General features: G+C 40.6%; 1 protein-coding gene across 3 annotated transcripts in view; it reads right to left on the bottom strand.

The window, feature by feature from the left end:
- Positions 1-24,136, bottom strand: part of PACS1 (phosphofurin acidic cluster sorting protein 1) — an 80,296-nt gene that overhangs the window by 45,982 nt on the left and 10,178 nt on the right. For all 3 annotated transcript variants that reach the window (XM_081840901.1, XM_081840899.1, XM_081840900.1), the window contains exon 2: positions 161-248. In XM_081840901.1, coding sequence (XP_081697027.1) covers positions 161-248 — 88 coding nt within the window. The remainder of the gene's footprint in view (positions 1-160; positions 249-24,136) is intronic.

Raw genomic sequence — 24,136 nt, 5'->3', positions numbered from 1 at the left:
TCCAAGCCAGACATTTTGCCCATTCCACAGGAAAATGGAAATTCCAAGAGCAGGAGAAAGGGAACTGGGTCTCTCCAGAGCTATACACAGTTGGCAAGCCTTGCAATTGCTATGGCCAATATACAGCTCGAAAAATTCCTTGCTCCCTTATTACACATACCTGCAGTTTCACTGCAATCACCACAGAATTTAGATCTTTGTCCATCTCTTTCAGCATGATTAGCTTTTTCAAGGTTAAGCTGAACAATCTGTCAAGTAAAATGAAATAAAAAACATAGATTATAGGTCAGGAACTCCTGAAACAAAAACTTTTACATACATACACTTGCCCATTGTGAAAGGACACAAGGTTTACCCTTTCTTGAACTATAAAGCAGCTGGAACAGTCTCTCCTCTCCACTTCCAGCTCCCCAAACAAGGCTATTGAAATCAGTATTTTACTGTATATTTCTACGAAGAAAATGATCAAGAACAGCACACTCTTCCAGCCTTCCAGAACACAAGGCAGCTTAGGAGACAGGGCAATGCTAACAACTTTGTCCTTTACCTACCATGAATTCTCCATATGTAGGCAATCTGAATCCATTTGGCTCAGACTGAAACTTGAGTGAGACAGACTGTTAGCTTCAAGTATGCCAAGAGGCACAGAAAACAGATTTCCAAGTGGCACTTGCCAGGAGGATGAGTCCTTTTCATTTCATTTTTTCAACACATACATGCACATCTCTTTCTATGTGTACTAGAAAGCTTTCCATTTTGTCAAGATTATAAAGCTAATATAATAATGTAAGCAGAAGCTAAGAAATCATGCTGGAAATGTTATATAAAGGATAAGCTCTTGTTGCACTATTGACATTTCTACAATAATAAGCCTTTTATCTGTTTAGAACTTTCTCGCTTTCTTAACCCTAGAGGTTCTGAAATGGTAATACTAGGTTTAAAATATCATACAACATTTCGTTTAGATGTATTGTGCATAAAGTACTGATAATTAATCAAGTTATTTGTGTGTGGCTACTTCAGGACCCAGATGACTACAGGGAAAGTGGAGGTCAAATTTGAGAGTCTAAAATGCAACCTCACACAACACAGAAGGAGAGAACTCACGTGAACAGGAAGGAAACTGGGTTCTGAACTTGAACACAAATGTCATCACAACATTTCAAAACTTCATGAGATTTAATTGCTCACCAGCAGGAAGCTTGTTTTCACAGGTTTATTTCCTGGACAAATTCATGTTTAAGTCATTTGGATATTGTGCAAAGGAACATTATTTATTCAATTTCTATTCTGCCCTTCCTCCTAAGGGAACCCAGAATCTCTGACCTCAAGACTAGAGGGGAAATTTCCCATGTCTGGATGCTAAAGTTATATACTCTCTCTCCTGGTGTTTTGAATTTGCCCCATTCTTCCTTGTCAACAAGCAGTCCTTGTCAACAGTACTGACAATGGTGCAGGAGAGTTTTCAGAACATAAAAACAAGTCTGTGGAAAAGATGCTATTATCAGGAATAGCTGTACAAATTTTGGTTGGAAATAGGTCTTAATTCCTCCAGCTGCCAACCTAATTCTTCCTGGGTCCTGAACTCTTGATACTGTCTTGGGACTGAATTGTCTTGACAAATCCTGGCTTTGAAAAACCTGGATCCTTGAAATATAGTCTGAGTGGAAGCATATTTTCCTCATCGATGGACCACCACTGGAGCCAACAGATCAACACCTTCACCTTTGCAAAACTACCCTTTGGAACCTCAACACCACAGAACAGGTTTTTGCAGCCCTTTCTATTACTCTGCCCATTCACTGCCTGAGACAAAGTTCACAGTTCCCACTGGTATTGAATGGTCTTCCTTCAATGTTACATAGCTCAAGTCAATTCTTCCACACCTCTGGGGTGGGCTCATTGTGACCAAGGTTAAAAACTTATAGTCCAACATAAAAGTCCAGACATTTTTGCAGGAAGTGCAAAGAAAGAATGCAGCTATGACAGAAAATTCAAATATGTCTAGCTCAAATTGGTAAGATCCAGACAAGTGCGAGCAGGATTTGAACACAGGGTGGAAACTCAGTACAGGGTGGCTCCAACTCCACCCAGAAATCACTACTGTACTTTGGTCCCCAAAGCTTTCATCTAAATTAAGAGCAAGGTCAAGTGTAGGTTAGCCGACAACTAGCCTTTCCCTTGAGAAGATGCTGTTAATTACTGTAAGGCATCTTTTAGGAATGTACACTTTAATCTACTGATTAATCAACTGAAGCATTGATATCCAATTAAAAAATCCACCATTTATCAGTGGTAATGAGAGCAAAGCAGAAATTCAAGGCTACAAGATTCATGCAGGCCACACAGATATGCCGTTTTTCTCCTCCCTACACCCAATTTTATGCAAAAGGGAACTAAAGTATGACTTCTTTCCAGTCTGTATCCAAAGTGAATTCAACTTTCAAGTGATTTTTCTATGGCTTCTCTTCTAAAAATAAGACCAGATAGCTAAAATCCATATTCATCTTAAAACCTCAAGTCTCCCATCACATTGAAGGGCCTTTAATTTGCTTATTTGTTGAATCAATATTAACAGTGTTATTTTCTTTTAGCAGGACATGCAATATATTCTGTTGTTAATCTATAAATAAGTTCTCACACTTAAAGAGGAAACACAGTTTCTTTCAGAATCCCCAACAGGTATTTTTCATTAAGGTTTTTTGATGCATTTAAAATTAATAAATTTAGTTTAAAAGCCAAAGGGCTACAGAATAGTGTGTATTACTGAACAGCAAAAGCTAACAAAAACAGAACTGAGTGGGAAGTGCTGCAAGTGACTGAGTTTCAAACTATCCTGTTTTACTTTTAGCATTTTTAATTCCACCATTTTATAAACAATATATTCAAAGTAGTATACAATGGAACCTTGGTTCTTGAATGCCTTGGTACTCAAACATTTCGGCTCCCGAACACCGAAAACCCAGAAGTAAGTGTTCCAGTTTTCAAACACTTTTCGGAAGCCGAACATCCAATGCGACTGTCGGCTATTGTTTCCAGGACGCCTGCACCAATTGCACCTTGGTTTCCGAACATTTCAGAAGTCGAATGGACTTCCGGAACGGATTACATTCAAGAATCAAGGTACCACTGTATAAGAATAACACAATGTATCAAAAATCAATTTTAAAACCATAACAGAAAACAAATCAGTCTGCAACAGACAGTAGCAGTAAAACCTCTACATTAAAACACTATAGCAGATAATGCCTGCCAGAAAACATATTAATCATTTTTTAAAGGTTAGAGGCAATGAGGCCAGACAGGACATTCCACTGTCTCTGTGCCACCAAAGAATAGGCCATTCTCTCATATTTACCCACCGTTCTTCCACTGACAGGGAGAACGCATAGCAAAATCTCACTAGATCTCAAGGGTTAGGTAGATTCATATGGATGGAGGTGACTTTTGATGGACTTGGAAAGCTTAAGACTTTATACACTGACCAACACACGCTTCCTTTAGGAAAGAGGTTTTGGGATAGATGGCAAGTTGACAATAGCTAGCTTAAGCCTAAGTCTAATGTGTGGACCACAGGAAGGCCTTGAGGAGGAAGGGAATTTTTTGTTGTTGTTAAGGGTTCTGTCATCCATCTTTGTCAGTAAAGAGCAAAAGGGGTGGGTAGGATGAAAAGGAAAAGTTTCCTGACTGCACCATTTATGTACCAAAATCATACCTAAGTGTTCCATGGCCCATCTCTCATCTGCTCAAACTGATGAACCTATAACAGCAGCAAATTCTAAAGGGCAGACAGGGAAAGAGACTGATGAACACCAAGAAGCAGGGAGGCGTGGAGCTGCATAGGGAGATTGAACTGCAGAACAGATGCTCTGCTAACCTACATCAAACCTAAGTCAGAAGCTGACTGCAGGAGCAGAACACTGCCTTCACTGCCCACTGTAGCCTGTCAAGCTGTGGATTGTGTACCACAAGATTCAGGATTATGTTTTCAGATCAACCACAATTATCTACATATGCATTTCCTACATATACATTTTCTAAGGTATTTGTGCCTCATGTATGATTATTGTTTTATTTCTAATTCTATTGTTTTATCTTTTTTGAAAACCACTTAGAGGTTTTCTCACAATCAAGAGGTGTATAAATTTTTGGAAGCAGGCCTTCTCTGGAGTGGCCTATACCCTCCAGAATTATCTGTCCTTTGTAGAGTAAGAGCCACCAAGCTATTTCCTGGGTTATATTTTGCTGTCAGAAATGTTTGTTTAATTTGTTTTCTACTCAGACAACAAAGTTAATGCCATTTTCTTGTTTTTACTGTTATTTGGAATGCTATTGTTTGTATTTTAAAAATGTTGGTTGCTGTTTTAACTATGATATCTGGGTTTTATTTTCAAAGTTGTTATGTTTGACACAAAAGGAGCTCATGAAATGTCATATAAGTGAAAGTACTAACACCACTACAGGTTGATATAATAGACAAAGATTGGGATCCACCCACCGCACCCTGCCCAGCACTTTAGAAACTGAAAGGCATTTCAAAATAGTTTGCCAAATGGCCCTTGAGCTGGAGGTGTGTGTGTGTGTGTGTGTGTGTGTGTGTGTGCGCGCGCGCGCACACACACACACACACACACACACATAGAGAGAGCTTTAATCTGTGACAATTGGACTGGGCGTGTCCCAAGCAGCTTTTTGGATCCTTGCCAAATCACTCAAAGAAACCGCAAGGTAGTTCTGTGAAAGTTAAAGGCTTTTATTCAGAATCACAGAAATACTCAGCCTGTAGTTCACAAAAATACTCAACCTGACATCTTGAAGCAACTCTGTATATGAATCTTTTATTGTAACCCACCCTGATTGTTTTTGTTGAAGAGCGGTATAATGTTTATTAAATTAAAAAACAGGGTAAGAAACCTAATATTGGAAGGTTGGGGAATACAACCCACAGTTATTCATAATCAAGAAAAGAGCACTAGAAACACCTGATCTGATTGAATTGCTTAAGGGAAAGATTTCTTAACATCCACCTTTGTTATCCAATCTAATAATATTGGAACAATGCTTTTCTATCACTTTGAGGGCATTTTCAATAAGAGAACACCACAGACTTACTTAACAGATGGGAAACAGGACCATTCTGAGACATTGGGCTTACAGCTGTCCCAGCAGTCATAATTCCCTAAGGGCTAATCTTAAATATAACTTGATTTAATATAGAAAGTGAATGCCTCTCTACTTGGAGCACAGCTTCCTCCGGTGTTCCTCAAACTTGGGGCTTCAGATATTGTTGGACTGCAACTCCCCTGAGCCCCATGCAGTTTAGCCAATCATCATGGATGATAGGAGTTGTAGTCTAACCACATCTGGGGACCCAAGATTGAAAAACATTGCAGGTGGTGCCCTAATTGACTTAGTACATGCTACAGATTCCCAAAATCATGTTTTCTCAGGTCCTGGGTCTAGGACAACACAACACACCAAACCATGACAACCTTCCAAACATAAACATAAAGCCATAGTTAAGAGATGCTTATCTGCTTTCATTTTTTACTAGGTCTGCTCTCCTGATTCTGTGGTGAAATTGCATCCATGGGAAGAGCAAAAAGATACTAACTATAGCTTCTCCATTCAAACATCATGCCAAACCATACGTAACCCTCCTTAACCATGGTTTGTTGTGGTATCCAAAATTGAGCCAGCATGAGTCTCATCAGCCAAAAAACCCCACAAAACCTTGTTCTTACTGCAGTTACTATATTTCTTTTTATTGGGTTGAAAGAGGGGTTTTCTGCAAAACCTTAGAACCCCTGTTCTAGAGCAAGCTGAGCATTGGACCCAGGATTCATTCATATCGAAATCTAGTAGGCCAATATATCTGCCTATCTCAAGAGGACATTGTCTGTGCCAGTTGCTGGTTGATCAAAAACAGCAAAATCCAGACCTTATCAAACTCTTTGCTCACAAGGCTACGTTTATCCTTTCTTCCATTAAAAATGGAACGTAGAGCTTTCGGGGGGGGGGGGAGGAATTAACCAATGCTCTCTTCACACTTCATTAAACCTCAGGCTTGAGAGAATAGCCATTCTGGCAATTTTTCATTTTAAAAGGAGAAACTGGCTAAGTGGATTTTGAAGAGATGGCATTCAGCCACCTATGTTTAAGGGCAAGTGAAAGTTAAATATAAAAGAAAGAAGGACTTGGGAAACAGCAGCACTTAAAAACAACACCATGCTAAATGCTAAAAAGAATAACCCACGGGCAGTGTCTGGGACAAAGATTTCATAGGGCAAATATCCCGACAAAGTACATCCTCATCACATGCAGCACACAGGCAAATTTGCATTAAGCACTGGCTGAGAGGGACTTTGTACTAGCAGGCTATGTGTGAAGTGGTGGCTGACTGCCCAAGACTACTATCTTGTATACATAAAGGCTTTGGGGAGATTTAAAAACGCTTTCCCCCTCCCAGTCAGTTCAAAATTAATCACTTATGATGGCTCCCCCACTTCCAGCTCAAACCTCATGTTTTGTCTCTTGTGTTTTCCCTGCATAGGCCACATAGCCTTAGGAAAATATACCGGTAGCTAAAGTTGTTAAATCATAGTACAGGCTTGCAAATGTTGTTCACCTGGTTCCCTGTGGTAAGTAAGAACTGCCTTCACACATTCAGGCAGAGAATCTTTAAAGTGACTTAGGATGTTTTAGGCCACAAACTGGCTAGCACATGTGCAGGCAGGTAGGCTAGTACACTTTTTTAAAAAGACGTCCACTGCAACACCCATATGCTGGCAATGAATTTGAACTGCAACGAATTTGTTCAAAGGTGCACAAACATTTACAGAGGCAGGTAGTTAACATTATATTATAACCTAAAGGGAGGACCCTCCTCAGCCTAACCAGAGCTCTCTAGAACATTCTGTCTTGTGACCTGCTTTTTAAAAAAATCAGAGAAGACAAACTATGCGCAAACTGATGCCTCTCCTGGGTGGTCTTCACTGAGCCTCTTTAAACAATGTTATATGGTTGCCTGTTATGGATTATTCTTGTTTATCCATTTACTTCATCTTACTCCCAACCAGATTCATTATTCACTTCAATCTGACAACTGTAGCCACAGATGGTAACACATATCTCTTGTAGTAGGTGGAGAAAATTCATTATCTGTATACATACTTCACATGTAGTGGCTTAAGCAGCAGAGAAAGATTAAAGTCAAGTGCTTGTCTTCTATTTGCCAGCAAATGTTTAAGTAAATTTGTCATTGTCCAAGTTGCATGTTACGACTCCCAAATGTAGCAATTTGTGTTTATATGTTGGTATATCCGTTGGTCATCTACTTCAGATCAAAAGTGGACAGACTTGGCATTGCTTATAGTACACTATATTAGGGTTGCCATATTTCAAAAAGTTGTTGAGCCTTTTTCAGTTTTGTATACTTACAGCTGCAGTATTCTGAATATGTCCGGGAAATTCCGAATGTATGGCAACCCTAACTATATATCTTCTGCTCTGGCTCCAGAATAGTAATAGCATAACAATGTCCCCCAGCTGAGAACCCTCATTTAAATGTACAAGTGCATCTTTTACTCCGCTCAAAAATCAGTAGTTTTGTCAATAAGATGTGACAACAATGCATTTGTTGCCATTTTTTTTACCACCCTACTCCACATTTTGCATAGAAACATGAAGCTGCATTGTACAATCAGAACATGAAACCATCTAGCCCATGGATTGGGAACAGCTTGCCGGCAGGTTTAATTAGGTCAGGATGTGCCCCGCTGGGCTCATGGCACCATTTCCCCCAAAACACACTCATATGTGATGTCAGGGGCAGGGCAGGTAAAGACATGGCTTGAGCAACTGGGTTCGTAAACTGAGTGCCCAAGTGTTGATCTGCAAGTGGTACTTTCAGACAGTGCTAACAAGCCCCAAAGGAAAACTCCCTAATGCAACTGGGGAAGCACAGCACTTTGCAACTGCTGACTATCATGGCATAGGGTTTTCCAAGGGCTGACAATCAGCTGATCACTACCACCTGCAACTAACACCATGTGCTTTTATCCACATCAGTTTTTATTTCAAACTATGCAGGAAAGGAAAACTTTCCCACTTGTCAAAGTTCGCCTGTTGCTGGGGGTAGAGTGAAGGAAATAAGGATTTGACCCACCACTGGCCAGATCCAGTTCCCCACCCCACTTTGAGATCATACATTTTTTGAGTAACACGCTAAAAAAATAAACAATGTATATATCTGAATACTTATCAGGAATAACAGGAAAAATAAAAACAGTAATTCTACTACCTTGAGGAAGCACAACCAGATTTTTCCAAATACATCAACTTAATTCTGCCTATACATGGTCCTGCCATTTACCACACATCAACAACTGTTCCATTTTTGCACAACTAGCTTTTAGAAGCTGGTTCTACCCACATTGTAGATTCCATTAGTGTGAGATGTGATCTAGAATCAGAGCTCATAAAATCAGTTTAGAAGCTAGCATTAAGCTTAGGCAAGTCAAATTTACTAGTTCCTCCCAAAAATAATGAAAGCCGTGAAAGCAGAAGAAGGGGTATGCGGTGTAATAGGAAGGTAGCTGTGTATCCTTCCAGGGTCAAAGAAAATTCAAGGAGAATGGAAAAGTGCCATTTAAAAGTAAAGGAGGAGGAATTTTTTAAAATAAAACCAAAATAGACTGAAGAAAATAAATACCTTCCCTCCTTTGCAACATTCCAGCTGTGATAGACATGCAGAGTTTTTGTCTTGTGCTAAGCATGCATTAGATTATAAGGAGAGCACAACAATTGGGAAAACTGTTGATTGGAATGCCTACAATTTTTTCAGACACTTAGAGTCTAATTATCCTGTAAACTTCAAAATGCTTTTCATTTGAGTGTAGCAGCAGAAATGGGTTCCTGAAATGGAAGCTATTTTAATAGCTGCATAAACTTTAGAGCTGGGGGGAAGGAGGTATAAAAGCATAATTTCTCTTGCAATCAATCAATCAATTTATTTATTTATTTATTTATTTATTTAGTGCTTCCCAGGATGGGCTACAAAAATATCCCAATTAAAACTGCGTTTACATTAAAGTAATCAGTAAAAACTACAAAAAGTAACCAAAGACAAAATAAAGTAAACACCCACACAGACCAGTAACACAGAAACATCCACTCAGCTGAAGGCCTTGGTGCACTTTGACCAATCATCAAAGAGCCATACAATGATGGTGCAAGGTAGCCCTCTCACTCGCCCCTAAAATACAAAAGGTGGTAGTGCTGCTATGAGGGCCTCACCTACTTATCTTAACACCCAGGCATCTCTATGTGGGAGGAGGCACCTCTTCAAATGGTTGGGCTCCAAATCATTTAGGGTCTGTGTCAGTATTAACACCTTAAATTCATCTTGTTAATGGACTGGAAACCAGTGCATAATTTTTCAGACTGGCATAATGTCTGCAGCCATAGATACCCACTAGGTGTTACATTCTGCACTAGTTGCTGCTTCTGAATAGTCTTCAATGGCAGTTCCACATGGAATGCATAGCAACAGTACAGTCTGGAAGTTACAAGAGCATGGATCACAGTAGCCAGGCTATTCTTGTGCGGGAACAGCTATAGCTGGTGAATCAGCTAGAAAAGGCACTCCTAGCCGCCAAGGCTTCCTGGGCCTCAAATGACATAGATGGGTCAAATGTGAGCCTGTTTCTTCTACGGCAATGCAATCCCATCCAGAACTACACATCTCCCTTCTTCCCAGATTCAATAATCTGCAACACACAGTACCTCCATGTTACCTGGTTTGTTTCAATTTCCTGGTCCACATACAGCCCATTACTGCCTGTACATAATGTCCAGCATCTGAACTGCCCCTCCTGATTCAGGTGGAATAGAAAGCTAGAGCTAGATGTCATTGGCATACTGATGGCACCTCACTCCAAAGCCCTTGACGATATATCCCAATGGCTTCAAATAGATGTTAGAGAAAGAGGGACAAGACTGACATGGGAACTCAAGGAACTAAGCAAGAGTCTTCCACTGTTACTCTTTGAAATAGGCCTTAGAGGTAGGAATGAAATCTCTGAAACACAGTGTCCCTAACTCCCAATCTTCAAAGCCTCTAGAGGAGGGTATCATGGTCAATGGTATCAAAAGTCCCTGAGGGATCAAGCAAAACAAACAAGGTTGCACTTCCCCATCCCTCTCCTGACAAACATAATGAATCAGGACAACCAAGGCAATTTTGGTGCCCTATCGAGGCCTAAAGCAAGATTGAGTCCGGAAAATCAGCTTCCTCCAAACATGTCTGCTGTTGAACCATCACTATCCTCTTGAACACCTTGCAAAAAAGGGGGATACTGGATATTAGGCGATCACCTGTGAGTCCAGGAAGATCCTCTTGAGAAGGGAATGCACCACTGTTTCCTTAAAGGCCAATGATACCTCCCACTACCCATAGCAAGGCATTCACCGCTCCCAGGACTTGCCTAGTCACATTCCTTCAGCTAGTTTTTATTAGTTATGATAAGCAAGGGAGGAGGTTGAAGGGCATGTTGTTGTCCAAAATCCTTCAAGTAGCTTGTCCACATGCTCATCAATAGATAGAACTGATCCAAAAGTACCTGACTAGAAGCTCTGGACATTTCCTCAGGACTCACTCTGTGATATCCAATGCCATGTGAATCTGAGCAATTGTATGCTTCTAGCATCTTGCAAATATGTCACAGTAGGCTCCAATGGTTGCCACATCATTGCTTTTTTCTATCCAGATGTTATAAACCCACTGATCACTCAAAAAGACACTGTTGAACAGATACTAGAAGTTGTAATGGTAACAGAAAATTATATTGGTGCCACTGCCACCAATAATGTGCTGTCATCTGTGTCCAGGCAGATTCACATCATGATTTATGCCACTTGTACTCCAGTTGTCCACCTTCCTGTTTGTGTATTTTACTTTTCTCTTGTCACCATTCTAAAGAGAAACCAGAACCTCAACCAAGTGTCAGTCATGTCAACTGGAAAATCTCCCAGAGCATTCAGAAAGCCTTTGTATTCCATTAAGTCTAGGCAGACCAAGTCAATGGGTCCCCCAGCTGTTACAGTGTGCCACTGTCAGCCTAAGTCTTATCAGAGAATGATCCATCCATGACAATTGGCTTACTAGAAGCCCCCCTCCCCCAATCCATCAATGGATTCACACCAGCCTGTTCCATGGCAAAATCTAGGTCAAGAGTATGTCCATTTGCATGTGTTTGGGCCATATTACTTCTTCTGAGCTTTCAAACACGAAAGGTCTCTCCCATAATTTAAAACCATAGGGTATTTTGGGGGGAATTTTAAAAATACACACATTACAAGCATTTAAAAGTCATTATACTCAAGTTTGTCATCTAGCTATACATGCTATTTACACATCTAAGCATTATTGATTTCTACAACTAATATTTGTAGAGTAATGCAACCAATTATGCAATAATTGTAACCACTTCCTCCAGACATCTTGCTTGCAGCTATGTTTCTAAGCCACTTTATGATAACCAGAATACTCCTATCTTTCACAGAGCATTTCAAACAAAGCTAAAACATACACAAGGCTGTCAACAATCTAATGCTGTGTTGAGATTTTTTTCTAATAGTACAAAATTATAAATTTATCTAGTGCCAACACTGTAAAAAGCTCTTTAAGAAAATATAAGCAAAATACAATTCCCCATCCCAAGGAGTTTACAATTTACATTAATTATAAAGAAGGGGAAAGAAAAAAAGGTTGCAAACTCCTAGATTGTGAACATGATGCCTGCAATAGGCCTGTGTAGCTAAATTGAAGCCCTTCCAATGTCATTTTTATGTAAATCAAAAGCAGAGAGTGTTGTGCATGTGCATAACTCCACTATTAAAATCAATTCCATAATTTGCATTCCCATACAGAGAAATATCCTGAGTGCCATTAGCAATGCCAGTGCTGAAAGAATGCAACAAAATCACATTCTTCATAAAACTTCATAAAAACAAGTACAGTATCAAGTTCAATGGGGAGGGTTCTTCCTTGAATATTACCAGTACTTGAGAGGAAGTGCAACAGGACATGGCTTGAGGGATAAAAGTGACAGATTTTATGTTAAATAATATTAAATTATTCAAGTCATGCCCTGTTGCCCATAAATGTAGACAAAAGACACATCATCAACACACCATCTTGTGCTATGAATATTCATCCCAGTTAACTACATTTCTCTTTCTCAAACCATAAGGAGAGCAAACTAAATTCCATCTCCCTTAAAGTATTGTACTTTAAATTTTACTTTAAATCATATGGGGCAAAAAAACATCTTGCCACTTTTGAGTAGCAGTGTACTCAAGATCTCTTCTATAATGAAGCTCTTGAGAATTTTATCCTCAATTTCAAAGAAGTTTGTTTGCAGAACGTACATCAAGCAGTGCAATATTAAATTCAGGATCTTTACTTAATTTTTGATTCCTATCCTTTAGCAAAAATTTTGCACCATCTTTCCACTAGGTGTTCCAAATATTGCTCACCCTGACCTAGGATTACTCTATAGAGCAGAACAAAAGCATCAGTAAATTAGGACACAATACTGGAAAGCAATGAGATACTAAGCATCAAACACAAGTTCCACTTTTCATCTGTGCTCAGGGATAACACAAACCACCATCACAAAACAAACTCTGAAATGTCCCTAACAACATGAAGAGTTGTAACACACAACTGGGCATTCATTTGTCCTTTGAAATAGTTGGATATAATTCTTACAAGAAGGTGATGCCTAACACAGCAGGCTTAAAGAAACAAGTCAGAGGCCACTGAACAGCCTTTCTTCAAAAGCTTTGCTTTGTATGGTTATACCAGGGGCCAGCAACCTTTTTTAGCCGTGGGCCGGTCCACCGTCCCTCAGACCTTGTGGGGGACCGGACTATATTGGGGGGGGGATGAATTCCTATGCCCCCACAAATAGCCCAGAGATGCATTTTAAATAAAAGGACACATTCTACTTATGTAAAAACACGCTGATTCCTGGACCGTCCAAGGGCCAGATTGAGAGGGTGATTGGGCTGCATCCGGCCCCCGGGTCTTAGGTTGCCTACTCCTGACCTATACAGTGCATTCACCATGATGCATTCAACTTCTCTCCCGGCTCCCCTCTGCTCCAATATTAATCAGGAGATCAAAAACTGGGAAATTTATGTATGGTATATTCTATGTGATTTTTGCTACCTCCTTCAAAAAGAGTTACTTTGGTATTTTAAATATTCAACTATCATACAAAATTAAGTTATGTTGCTCTGTTTTCTCCTCCTGGTTCCTCCCCACTCCATTAGTACTACTCTGTCACACTAGGCATGACATTTTAATTCCCAGTTCACAATGAGGCAACAGACAACTTACTTTCTCATGTTCTAAACCAACATTTCTGAAGTCAAACACAATTTCCACATTAAACAGCTGCCAACAAGGTCATTTCAAGGACTTCTCTTCCCTTGCATTCCAAGCTATGACAAAGCCAATTAGCCACACTAAGCCAAGCCAAAACATGTCCTGAGTCGGCAACAGGGCAATTCACAAATCAGGATACTGAACAGAAGGTCTGTTCAGACTTGCATGTTTCTGCATCAGAAGAAAACCCTGTGTCTCAATATCTTTTGACTGCTGACAACCATGGAAAATAGAGCAGGCAGAGGAGAAGTTCAGAATACTCTGCTTTTCTGAAAGTGCAGATTTCCTACCACCACCCCATATACAAATAGTCAGTAGTGGTGACTGGTTTGATAACCTAACCTAACAAGCTTAATGTTTTCAAAAGTCATGCTGTATATAAGGCGGCAAAGAAGTACAGCTTTTAAAGAGACTCTCACTCTTACTACACATATGAAAGATCCTGAAGTCATCTCCATTGAGTCTTAGATCTATTAATGTGGTTGTAGAAAACACCAACAGGAGTTAACCTGCCACAAATTAAAGGTTAATAGTAACTATTATTTAAGTTAATTTAAATATGAGAATTGTAAACTATCTCAGTGCCTCACAGGCCTTCCCCCTTATGTATCCCAAAAACAATTTTAACGTTGTGTACTGGCTTAAGTCACACGCTGTTAGACTTAAGTTGCCATCAACCTGTCTCTTAATAAAATATTTTCCAGATCCACATGAAATATCTATAACAGTCCTCAAGACCTAGCTCACCTTTGCCCCAAAGTGGGGAACTTTCAAAACCACACATTAGCCACTCTGCTCCCAAGAACGAACTCTTACTATCTAAACTGCAATGTACCAAAAGGAGAGACCACAGGAGTCCCAGATATGTCTCTAAACCTCAAGAATTATACTAGATGGGCAGCTGGTTTCTTCATCACATGCTGTAGGGGAAGGCACATACAGACTGTGGCTCTGTAGATGAGAGCCCAGTTTGCAGAGCTACCGTATTTTTCCATGTATTAGACAAGGTTTTTTGACTCAAAAATCATGTCAAAAAACTGGGGTCATCCAATACACTGATAGTGGCGTGAGGGGAGGGGGGAGCTGGTTGGCAGCCAGCTGGTTGGCAGGCATGCAACTCCCCCCATGCCGCTGCAGGAGAGCGTTTCCCACAGTGATGTGGGAGGGAAGCTGTGCACCCGCCAGCCAGCTGGTTGGCGGGCGCACAACTCTCCCCCATGTCGCTGCAGGAGGCATGTGCTCTAGGGAGCGTATCCCGCAGCGGTGTGGAGTGGAAGTTGCACGCAGCCAGCCAGCTGGTGCCTGCAGTGGCTGGGTGGGGAGCGGCTGCCCACCTTGCCAACCCCCAGCAACAGCCCTGCTGGGGTGATGGCATGAATGCAATTCCGCCTAAAAAAGCTCAACAACTTTGGGGCATCTCCCCTCATTTTCTTTAAATTTAGTCCCCCAAAATAGGGAGTGTCTTATACACGGAAAAATACGTATATGCTGCTTGAACAAGTCCTGCTTTGGCTCTCCTAACAGCATGCATAGTGGTCAGTGCACTAGAAACTGGGTTCAAATTTGTGCTCAACCACTACTAAGCTCACAGGGTGACCTTGGCCCAGTCACACACACACACACACACACACACACAGCCTGACCTGCAAAGATAAAATAGGATCATCACAAAAATATACACACAACTGGAGCCAAGGCAGTCTCTCAGATGTGGCATTACATCGATGCAGGGGAGTTTAAGCAACTGAATTTAAGCTACCACCTGTTTCTTGTTTACATAAACTCTTCATTATTCTCCCTCTGCACAGGATCTGTACAGTCAAGTAACCTGCTCTTAATAATTAGAACTGATACAAGTCAGCAGCATTCCATTAGCATCGAAATAGCATGTGGCCATTTTAGAAAACAAATCACATTTCACTCAGCCAACAGTAGCTATTTTTAAGTGTTGAGGGTAAATGGAAGAAAGCCAGAATCAAATACACATCAGCACAAAAATTATGACAATTGAAACCAATGTCTTAACAATGAACACAGAACCCTTTTCATACTAGTTCTTATTTGAAGAAATATTAAGTGTGGGTATGTATCAAAGGTGGGAAGAGAACTGAATCATTTTAGAAGGAAATTCAAGAGTCTTGGTCTCAGCAGCTGCATACAGAAGTTAAAACAACCATGTTATAGCAGCTTGAATGACAGTGATTTTGTAGTTTGGCATGTATACCCCACCAGCTTTTACACCTAAAAGGCACAGAGCCTGGTCAGTCCTTTTTGTACCCAGTATAAAGAACAATACACTTCATATGCACACCTGCCCTGTTCTCACCTCCATTCCAGGTAGAAATTCATGCTCCTTTCTATCCCGTTATCTATTTCTGTAGATTGCTCTATAAAAATTACTTTTTACCCAGGGAGAGGCATGGACACACCAGAACAAAAGCCTCTCTTCATCTCTTACTAGAGGTTTAGAAAGTGACATTCAACCAAGTCCAAACCACACAGAGAGAGTTTACCCATTGTAGAAATGCAGGTACTTCATCTGGGACATGGAAGCTCCCATTTTCAGCTGTTCAAGCCGTATTCCCAAGATCCCCATTTGCTTGATTAAGTTTCAGACCTGCCGATCAACCATCCTCTTGTGAAGCTCTTGAGGAAAATGCTGCTTTGACTCTTTTGTACACCACTTCACACACCAATAGCAAAAGGCCAATGATAAAATGCATGATTAAGCATTAGCAGTTTCTGCATGATTACTACACACCTCATATGCTGACTACCAGGAAGCAACTGAATGGCCTATGACTTCAGCAACCTCAAGAGTTCACTCCTTCACTGTAGCTGCACAAAATATATAAGCTAACCAAGAACAGTGAAACACTCTGCACTTAAAGATCTGTACTATGTTCACTGGGAAGGCCCAGAGGGATATTTAATAAGCAAATCCTTCCACTTCAGGAAAAATGAGCTATCTAATACATGTCACCTGTGTCAAATCTTTATACTGTAGTCACCACAGTGAGAATTAATCTCATGTTAGCGATAGTTTGGGGTCTACTTCCAGGTAAGACTTAATGCAGCAGAGAAAGTTTATGCATAATAATTTTTGTACTGATTTTGTTTCCTGTAGTCAAGCAGCTACTTTCAGTTACACAACATATCTTAAGGAATCTCTTGAGCACAGTCAATGCTTCACCACTGAATCCTGAACCAACACATTACTGCCTAGGTTTAGCCTAACAATCTCCACTGGTCCCTATGATTTCCCAGACCAGTTTAGTATTTTAATCTGAAGGAAACCAATGCATTTCAATCCTTGCTCTACTCCATGCCACCATCCCTTGCCTAGGGGATCTCCTACTCTAGGCAGGATCTTCAATCATACCATTACTGTATAACAAAAAATACTTGCCCACACATGCTTATGCTTTTTAAGGCGTAAATGAAAGAGCTAACCTTTGAAAAATGTTTGCTTGCATGGTTAACTGCAGAAGATTCCTACTTGTCATTGGGGGACTAAGGATTTTTTTTTACAAACCTACCACATTCTCACAGAAAGTAAAATATATGCTTTATTTCAATACCCTCACAGCTTTGAGGCCAGGTTTCACAGCACTCCCAAGAACAGATGCTGCATGATCACTTTTTGAAATTCTTATCTCATGACCCTACTGGGGAAACACACACACAAAGTAGTAATCATTGCATTGTTGGAGAAACTTCTTTGACCATATACGTGCAGCTTAAGCAGTACCGTAAACGATCCATCACACCATACCATTTCACCCATCAGCCTATTGTGTTTGTGGATTTACAGAATCAACACAACATATGTTGTGTTGACTCAGCTTATGATGCACAGAAAGACAGCAAAGCTCTGTAAGTAAACTCAGGTAGTATTGTTCATGCTGTTTCTTGTAAAGTAGACTACCTCAAAAATAGCTAATGGTTCCTTACCATTTCATCATCCAGGGTGAGTTGAGGCATGTTTTTAGGATCATTGGCAAACAGCAAGGATAAAAAATAACCACTAGGAAAAAATTAATTTAGAGCAGTGCTCACCAAACCACAGATCATTTTTTAAAAGACAAAATAAAGCAATTTTGAAAGCTAGGGTTTTTCCACATGCCTAAAATCTCAGGAGCCCATTTCTGCAGAGTCATTCTTCCCATCTAGTAATAAACTTCATAAAACGTTTTAGTAATTGCAGTTTCATAAGTAGTACATTAAGGTTGGCTGGAGAGCTGCTGCATCATTTATTCATTGCCAGATAGTTCTTCAATAGTGCATGGCCTCACCATTATACAAACAAGAAAATTTGCAAGGTGGAATCATGAAATATGACAGCCAAGAAATTGTAACAGGAAATGTTAGGTAGAACAGCACTCAGGAGGTTCTGCTTGGCCAAGAAGTGGATGAGCTCAATACTGTTTTCATGCCTGCCAGGATAGCAAGTTGGAAACTGTTCCTTGTTCTAATTTGGTTGTTTCTCACCACACTTCTAGCCTCACCATTATTGCTACATTGCTCTTTTGGTTTCTAGTGTGTTTAGGTCAAATATCTGAAGTGGGAAGCCTGCTTCAAGCTCCGCATGATAAAGGTTCCAAACAATGTGAGGAGCTGTACACAAGTACAGCTGACTTCCCACTACATATACTTGCCCTGGGAAGTCAGAAGAAGCTGCATGTTAAAATGGAGTCAGGGCAAAAGGCATGGCCCTACAACCCCTTTGTATACTCCTAGATCCTTTTCACATGTACTTTTAAAGAGAACTCATCTAATTTAGCCAGTTTAGTACAGGAAATCAGGTTTCTGAATTACTAATTTTTATTGTACTTCATTAAAAACTTATCCTGTAGACACCTATACATGGACTAGATCCAAATGAAGTCAGTTGGGCTCTGCAATTTGGAAGAAGCCTGTGATCCACTGCCCTAAATCAAATAAAGGACATTATCTGATAGGTTATAAACAAGCTTGCATGACTGGAGTCCTTCATCTGAAATACCACAATAATAACAACATCTCGAACGTGACAAAAATATTTGATGCCAGGCAGTGGGACAAATTGCCAAGGGCACTTCCAGATAACAGCTCTGCAGAGATCCAAAGCAGAGCGCTCTCTCTCGACACCCATCTATCAGTGATATTCAAGCATAATTAAATCAATTCTGCCCCAATGCACAAGCTAGATGAGTCACAGATGATCCCTCCCAACCCAAAGGGTTCTAGTGGATGAAAATAAGCTGTTATAACAAGCACAGTGGACTGCAGATGCAGCAGAGTCGCTATACCAGCTTGTAACTAAACAGCAGCAAATGTTGCAAAAAATCCAATAGACAATGCAACGCAATGTCTAAATTATCATACATGTACTTGAGCAGAGGTTGTTTGTCTACCAGCACCCTCATTTTTGATTTTAATAACTGCATAGCTATATTTAAGTGTGGTATTTTCCAGTTTTATACTGGTCTCATGGCAGAAATGTATGTTTCAAGCAGCTTTCTTATTTTTAAAAATAGGGAAAGGACTCTCCATGCAAAATTATATACGCAAAGCCCTGCAGGAATTCTGGGCTTCCCCAGTAAGGAAAAAGGTACAGTGTTTTAAAATTATAGCAAAGTCACTTCTGCTTTAGTGTCTCTTCAAGCAATATGAGAACGCTGTAACAGATTACCGTATTTTTCGCTCTATAACACGCATCTGACCATAACACACACATCGTTTTTAGAGGAGGAAAACAAGGGAAAAAACATTCTGAATGAAACAGTGGATGTATCATTTTTGGGCTTCATGCTGTGGCCACAGACATGTGATCTGATGGTGAATTTGGGGTGACCCAATGCAAAAATCCTGAGAATTCCTGTGGATCCATGCTTTGTAACCACGTTTTTGCACCATTGCAGCCCCAGGCAACAGTGGGTGCGTGATTTTTTTGGTGCAGGCTGTAGCCATGGACATGCTATGTGATCTGATGGTGAATTTGGGGTGACCCAATGCAAAGATCCTGAGAATCCCTGTGGATCCATGCTTTGTAACCACGTTTTTGCACCATTGCAGCCCCAGGCAACAGTGGGTGCGTGATTTTTTTGGTGCAGGCTGTAGCCATGGACATGCTATGTGATCTGATGGTGAATTTGGGGTGACCCAATGCAAAGATCCTGAGAATCCCTGTGGATCCATGCTTTGTAACCACGTTTTTGCACCATTGCAGCCCCAGGCAACAGTGGGTGCGTGATTTTTTTGGTGCAGGCTGTAGCCATGGACATGCTATGTGATCTGATGGTGAATTTGGGGTGACCCAATGCAAAGATCCTGAGGATCCATGTGGATCTATGCTTTGTAACCACATTTTAAGTGGGGAGCGAAGGAAAAACAAAGAAGGGAAATGAGAGGGGTGTGCAGAGAAGCAGCTGGCTAAGAATGCAGGAGAGGGATTTAACGGGAGGGAGGAAAGAAAGGCAAAAGTTTCCCCCCACCCAAGCCAGCCATCTCTCTCTCTCTCTCTCTCTCTCTCTCTCTCTCTCTCTTTCTCTCTCCCTCCCCCTCTCTCTCTCCCTTCCCCCCTCTCTCTCCCTCTCCCCCAGCAGCACAGAGAGGAATTCCCCTCTGCTTGCCTGGAGGGGAGGGGCTTTCCCTGCTCTTTGTTCCGTTTGAGCAAACACAGCAACGAAACAGAGAAGGGTGGGCAGTAAGACCCTGAGGCAGAATGCAGGAAAGCAGCCACTTCCTCTTCTCAGGTTTCGCTTCTCCGTGCAGCGTGCAGTGCTGCGAGTTGATTTTTGCCTGATTTTTCGGCTCCAGGGACCACACATTCACTCTATAACACGCACAGACATTTCCCCTTCCTTTTTAGGAGAAAAAATCTGCGTGTTATAGAGGGAAAAATACGGTAAATTGTGCTTGATGTCATGATACAATCTAGTTCTGTAACACTGGTTAACTAAGAGCAAAATCCCAAACTCCACTGGAATGCTTTACAAAAAAATCTACAATTCAGTCCTCCTGGTTTGAAAGGCAAGTTTAATCAAAAGGGTAGGAAATTACCATCTCCATTGCACTTTGAACAACTGCACACTTCTTGTCTCTGCATCAGGGGTCAGCAACATAGCACCTGAAGGTGCATTTGTGCTTACAGAGGTCTTCAATAGTACCCACAGGATTACCTCTTCTGCCCTTCCTCCCACTGAAATTAGTACATTGAAAGCAGCATTCTGTTGAACCCAACACAATAGATTGCGATGGGAGCTTGGCTACATTACAATGGTACCTCGGGTTACAGATGCTTCAGGTTACAGACTCTGCTAACCCAGAAATAGTACCTTGGGTTAAGAACTTTCCTTCAGGATGAGAACAGAAATCGTGCTCTGGCAGCATGGTGGCAGCGGGAGGCCCCATTAGCTAAAGTGGTACCTCAGGTTAAGAATGGTTTCAGGTTAAGAACAGACCCCCAGAACGAATTAAGTTCTTAACCCGAGGTACCACTGTACATGTGTGATGTACATCAAAGTTTCTCCAGCTTGTAAATGTGCCCATGGACCAAAAGGGGTAGTAAACCCTGCCATATATGATTAAAACATAGCTAAAAATGGCCAAAATCAAGTGGATCCCACTTACTCATATTAACTCCAATGGGGTATGTTTGTTTTGGGATGCAACAAGTGGATACAAATGCACTTTCAATGATGAAAGCCAATACCACACCAGAGGCAAACTAAGTTGCAGCACTGTCATAGCCTTCATGTTGAAACTACCCACAGGAAGGATTAACAGTGAACTCTTGCTTTGTATGAAGGCAAAAAGTCCAGATTCAGAGATATAATTATAAAACACAATCAACTAAGCCACCAACATCAGAACAACAAAACAGCAACACAGAACAGTAGTGCATGGCAATGCACAGCAATATCTGCTACTCTCAATATATTAACTAAACATTGTACTTATTTTAATTAGGTTTTTTGTAATGTCTTGGAATTGGAACCATTTGATGAAGGGTGGACTATAAATACAAATAATAAAATAGCTGTAAAGCTCTTCGTGCTATGGTAATGAATAGAATCAGCTGAAATCGAGCAACAATTTTCCCTAGAAATGCGCATAGTGGGTGTACTCCCAAAGAATCTCAAATATATGCAAGAGCAGCAATCAACATAAAGCAGAACAGTTTCATTTTCAGTATCTGCCTCTTCAAAAATGGAATGGGGGAAGTCTGGCAAGCTAGGGTTACAATTTAAATAACCCTATTACAGCAATCTATTTTCACTCTACATCACAAACAAAGAGGAATTTTGGAAATGCAAACCTTCAAATCAACTGCTGTTAATTATCATTTTCCTTCCACAACATCCATTTCATTATTATGTTTTTGTGGTGTCACTGGGCTAAGTAGTTCCGACCAGGTATTTCTGCCAGAGCAGCTTAAAGTCATTTGGGAGTATTTTGCCAGCCAAAACAAATCCCTGTCATTTTTGGCCCTATCGGTGCTATGTCAACATGATGTTATTTGAGTCTTCTTTTGTTCACATTAACAGAAAATGTCAGAATAAGCACAATGTGATCCTAATCACAACATTTGCTAATATTCCAGAAACTACACATGGTAATTGAAGTATAGCTGACCATGTCAAAAAGTCTAAACTGGTGATGCCCAGAAAGAAGATGACTTATCTTAATATACTGAGTATTCAGACATGACGGGTCCGGTGAACTCATGCTGCCTTATTATCCAATATCTTTAAATTCTTTCCTTTCACATTTCTGAAGAGCCTTAAACACCACTAAAGTTACTTGAGCTTTTTATCTTATCTAATTGTGGAATATTAATATTTGTTTTTAACTTCTGGGTGAAAATAAGCATTCTTTGACCTTGAGCCATCTTTACTTTATTCCTACGTTGCTTCTTCCTAATATAGGCTTTCAGGGAAACAACAAGAAGCACTTGAGTGAACCATAATGTGAACTATTTTTCTAGCTCTGAAAAACTTCCATTATGTTTTTAAATACACAAACCATTTTTGTATTGTAATCTAAGCATGCTTTAAAAATAAATTATAACATGACATTTAAGACTGTGCACCTTAATCTTCACTGATAAATGACCTTAGATTCAGAAAGAGCAGCCTTTTAAAAAAATGTTTAGGCTATAGTTCTAGTTTAAATAGCTTTTCAAATTAAACTGGATCAAATCTATTCAAATTCATTACCAGCTCCTCTTCATATTTGCATTCATCCTGCATAGCATTTTTAAATACCTAGGCTAAACTGTAAGTTCAACTTGCTTTGAGAAATTTATAATTTAGCAAACCCCAAAATAAGACCTGTTAATATAGAAGGCATTGATTATTTCAGTGGTAGCATGCAATGCTAGTCCATGTGTGAGAGGAACAAATTTCCACCCATGAAACAGAAGTTCACCTTCCTCTCCTCCCTTCAGGTTCTCCATGTGCCCTCAAAAAAATGCTCCAGGGGGTTGATGAATGCACTGGAGCCAATTTGTAGGGCTTGCAAGGGGAATATGAAGTCCTGCTTGATTCCTCCCCAGAAATTTAAATCTCAAGGTTTAGAAATTTTAACTCACAATGTCTATCCGTGTTTGACAGACAAGGTATCTTTATCAATATCCAAATTCTTTTATAACAAATACTTAACCTGCTGAAAAATAATTATACCCTTCCTTGCCCAAATATTTGTTTTGCCTAACACAGATCACATAATTACTTTTTTGGGATAAAACAGGAGACTATTTCAGTTCATGTATTATATTTGCATTCAATACTACAGTTATGAATGTGAAGCTACAAAGTGAAGAAACCTCTCTAGAAGTCTTTCCAACATATCAGAAAAAAGGATGCACAATGGCTCTTATTACCTGTGCATTAATTTTGCCTTCCACAATTTAGAATGGAGATGAATAACTGTCTAGTGGTAATTCTCCCAAAGACAATTTTTTATTGGCAATGGTACTAAATTATAACAAAGTTTTCCGAAAGTTGTAAGAGAAAGAGAAAGATCAGTAAAGTACTTGTTTCTTCAGTTTTTGTAGGGACGGACAATGGGCATGAAATAGAGATGGGGTGTCATTTACCTCAAGGGAGGTAAAGTTTTTGGGGAGGTCTATTTTATCCTCACAACCACTGACCCAAGGTCACCAAACCTGCAGGGCTAAAAGAAGCAGAAGTGGTGACATGGGATGCCATTTTACATCCCACAATGCTGCATCATAACAGCAGAGGCGGATTTAGGGTAGTGTGACTGGTTCAGCCACACAGTGCATGTGCCTCAGGGACAGCACAGGGATTGCCAAAACTATGATAAAAAATGGAAGGTGAGAGGCAAGGGTGCTGAATTCTGGTGTCACACAGGGCACTGCTGAAATTTGAGACCTCAAGGTCCGCCTCTGTTAATAGTGTCGTTGTATTTTGCTTTATAGTTCTGTGATATGACTGCTGCCCTGTGCTACCATTTTGTGAGTGGTTCTGCCTCTGTTCCACCATTTCAGTGGTGGGGGGGTAGAACTTCTGAGAAACCCTGTTATCACTGGTGGAGGAAGAGGAGTGTGGGGGGAGTGCACTGCCCTTGGCAGTGCGATCCTGGCAGGCTGCCATCGCGGCTCTCCCCCCCCCCCCCGCCTGTGCTGGGAGCCCAGCCCCCGCAGATGGTGCCCCAGGACATGCGCCGCCA

Source organism: Podarcis erhardii (genome assembly GCF_964252035.2).
Source record: "Podarcis erhardii genome assembly, chromosome: 15".
NCBI lineage: Eukaryota > Metazoa > Chordata > Lepidosauria > Squamata > Lacertidae > Podarcis > Podarcis erhardii.
The sequence above is the reverse complement of the archived record's forward strand: the minus strand, read 5'-3'. Positions and strand labels throughout refer to the sequence as shown.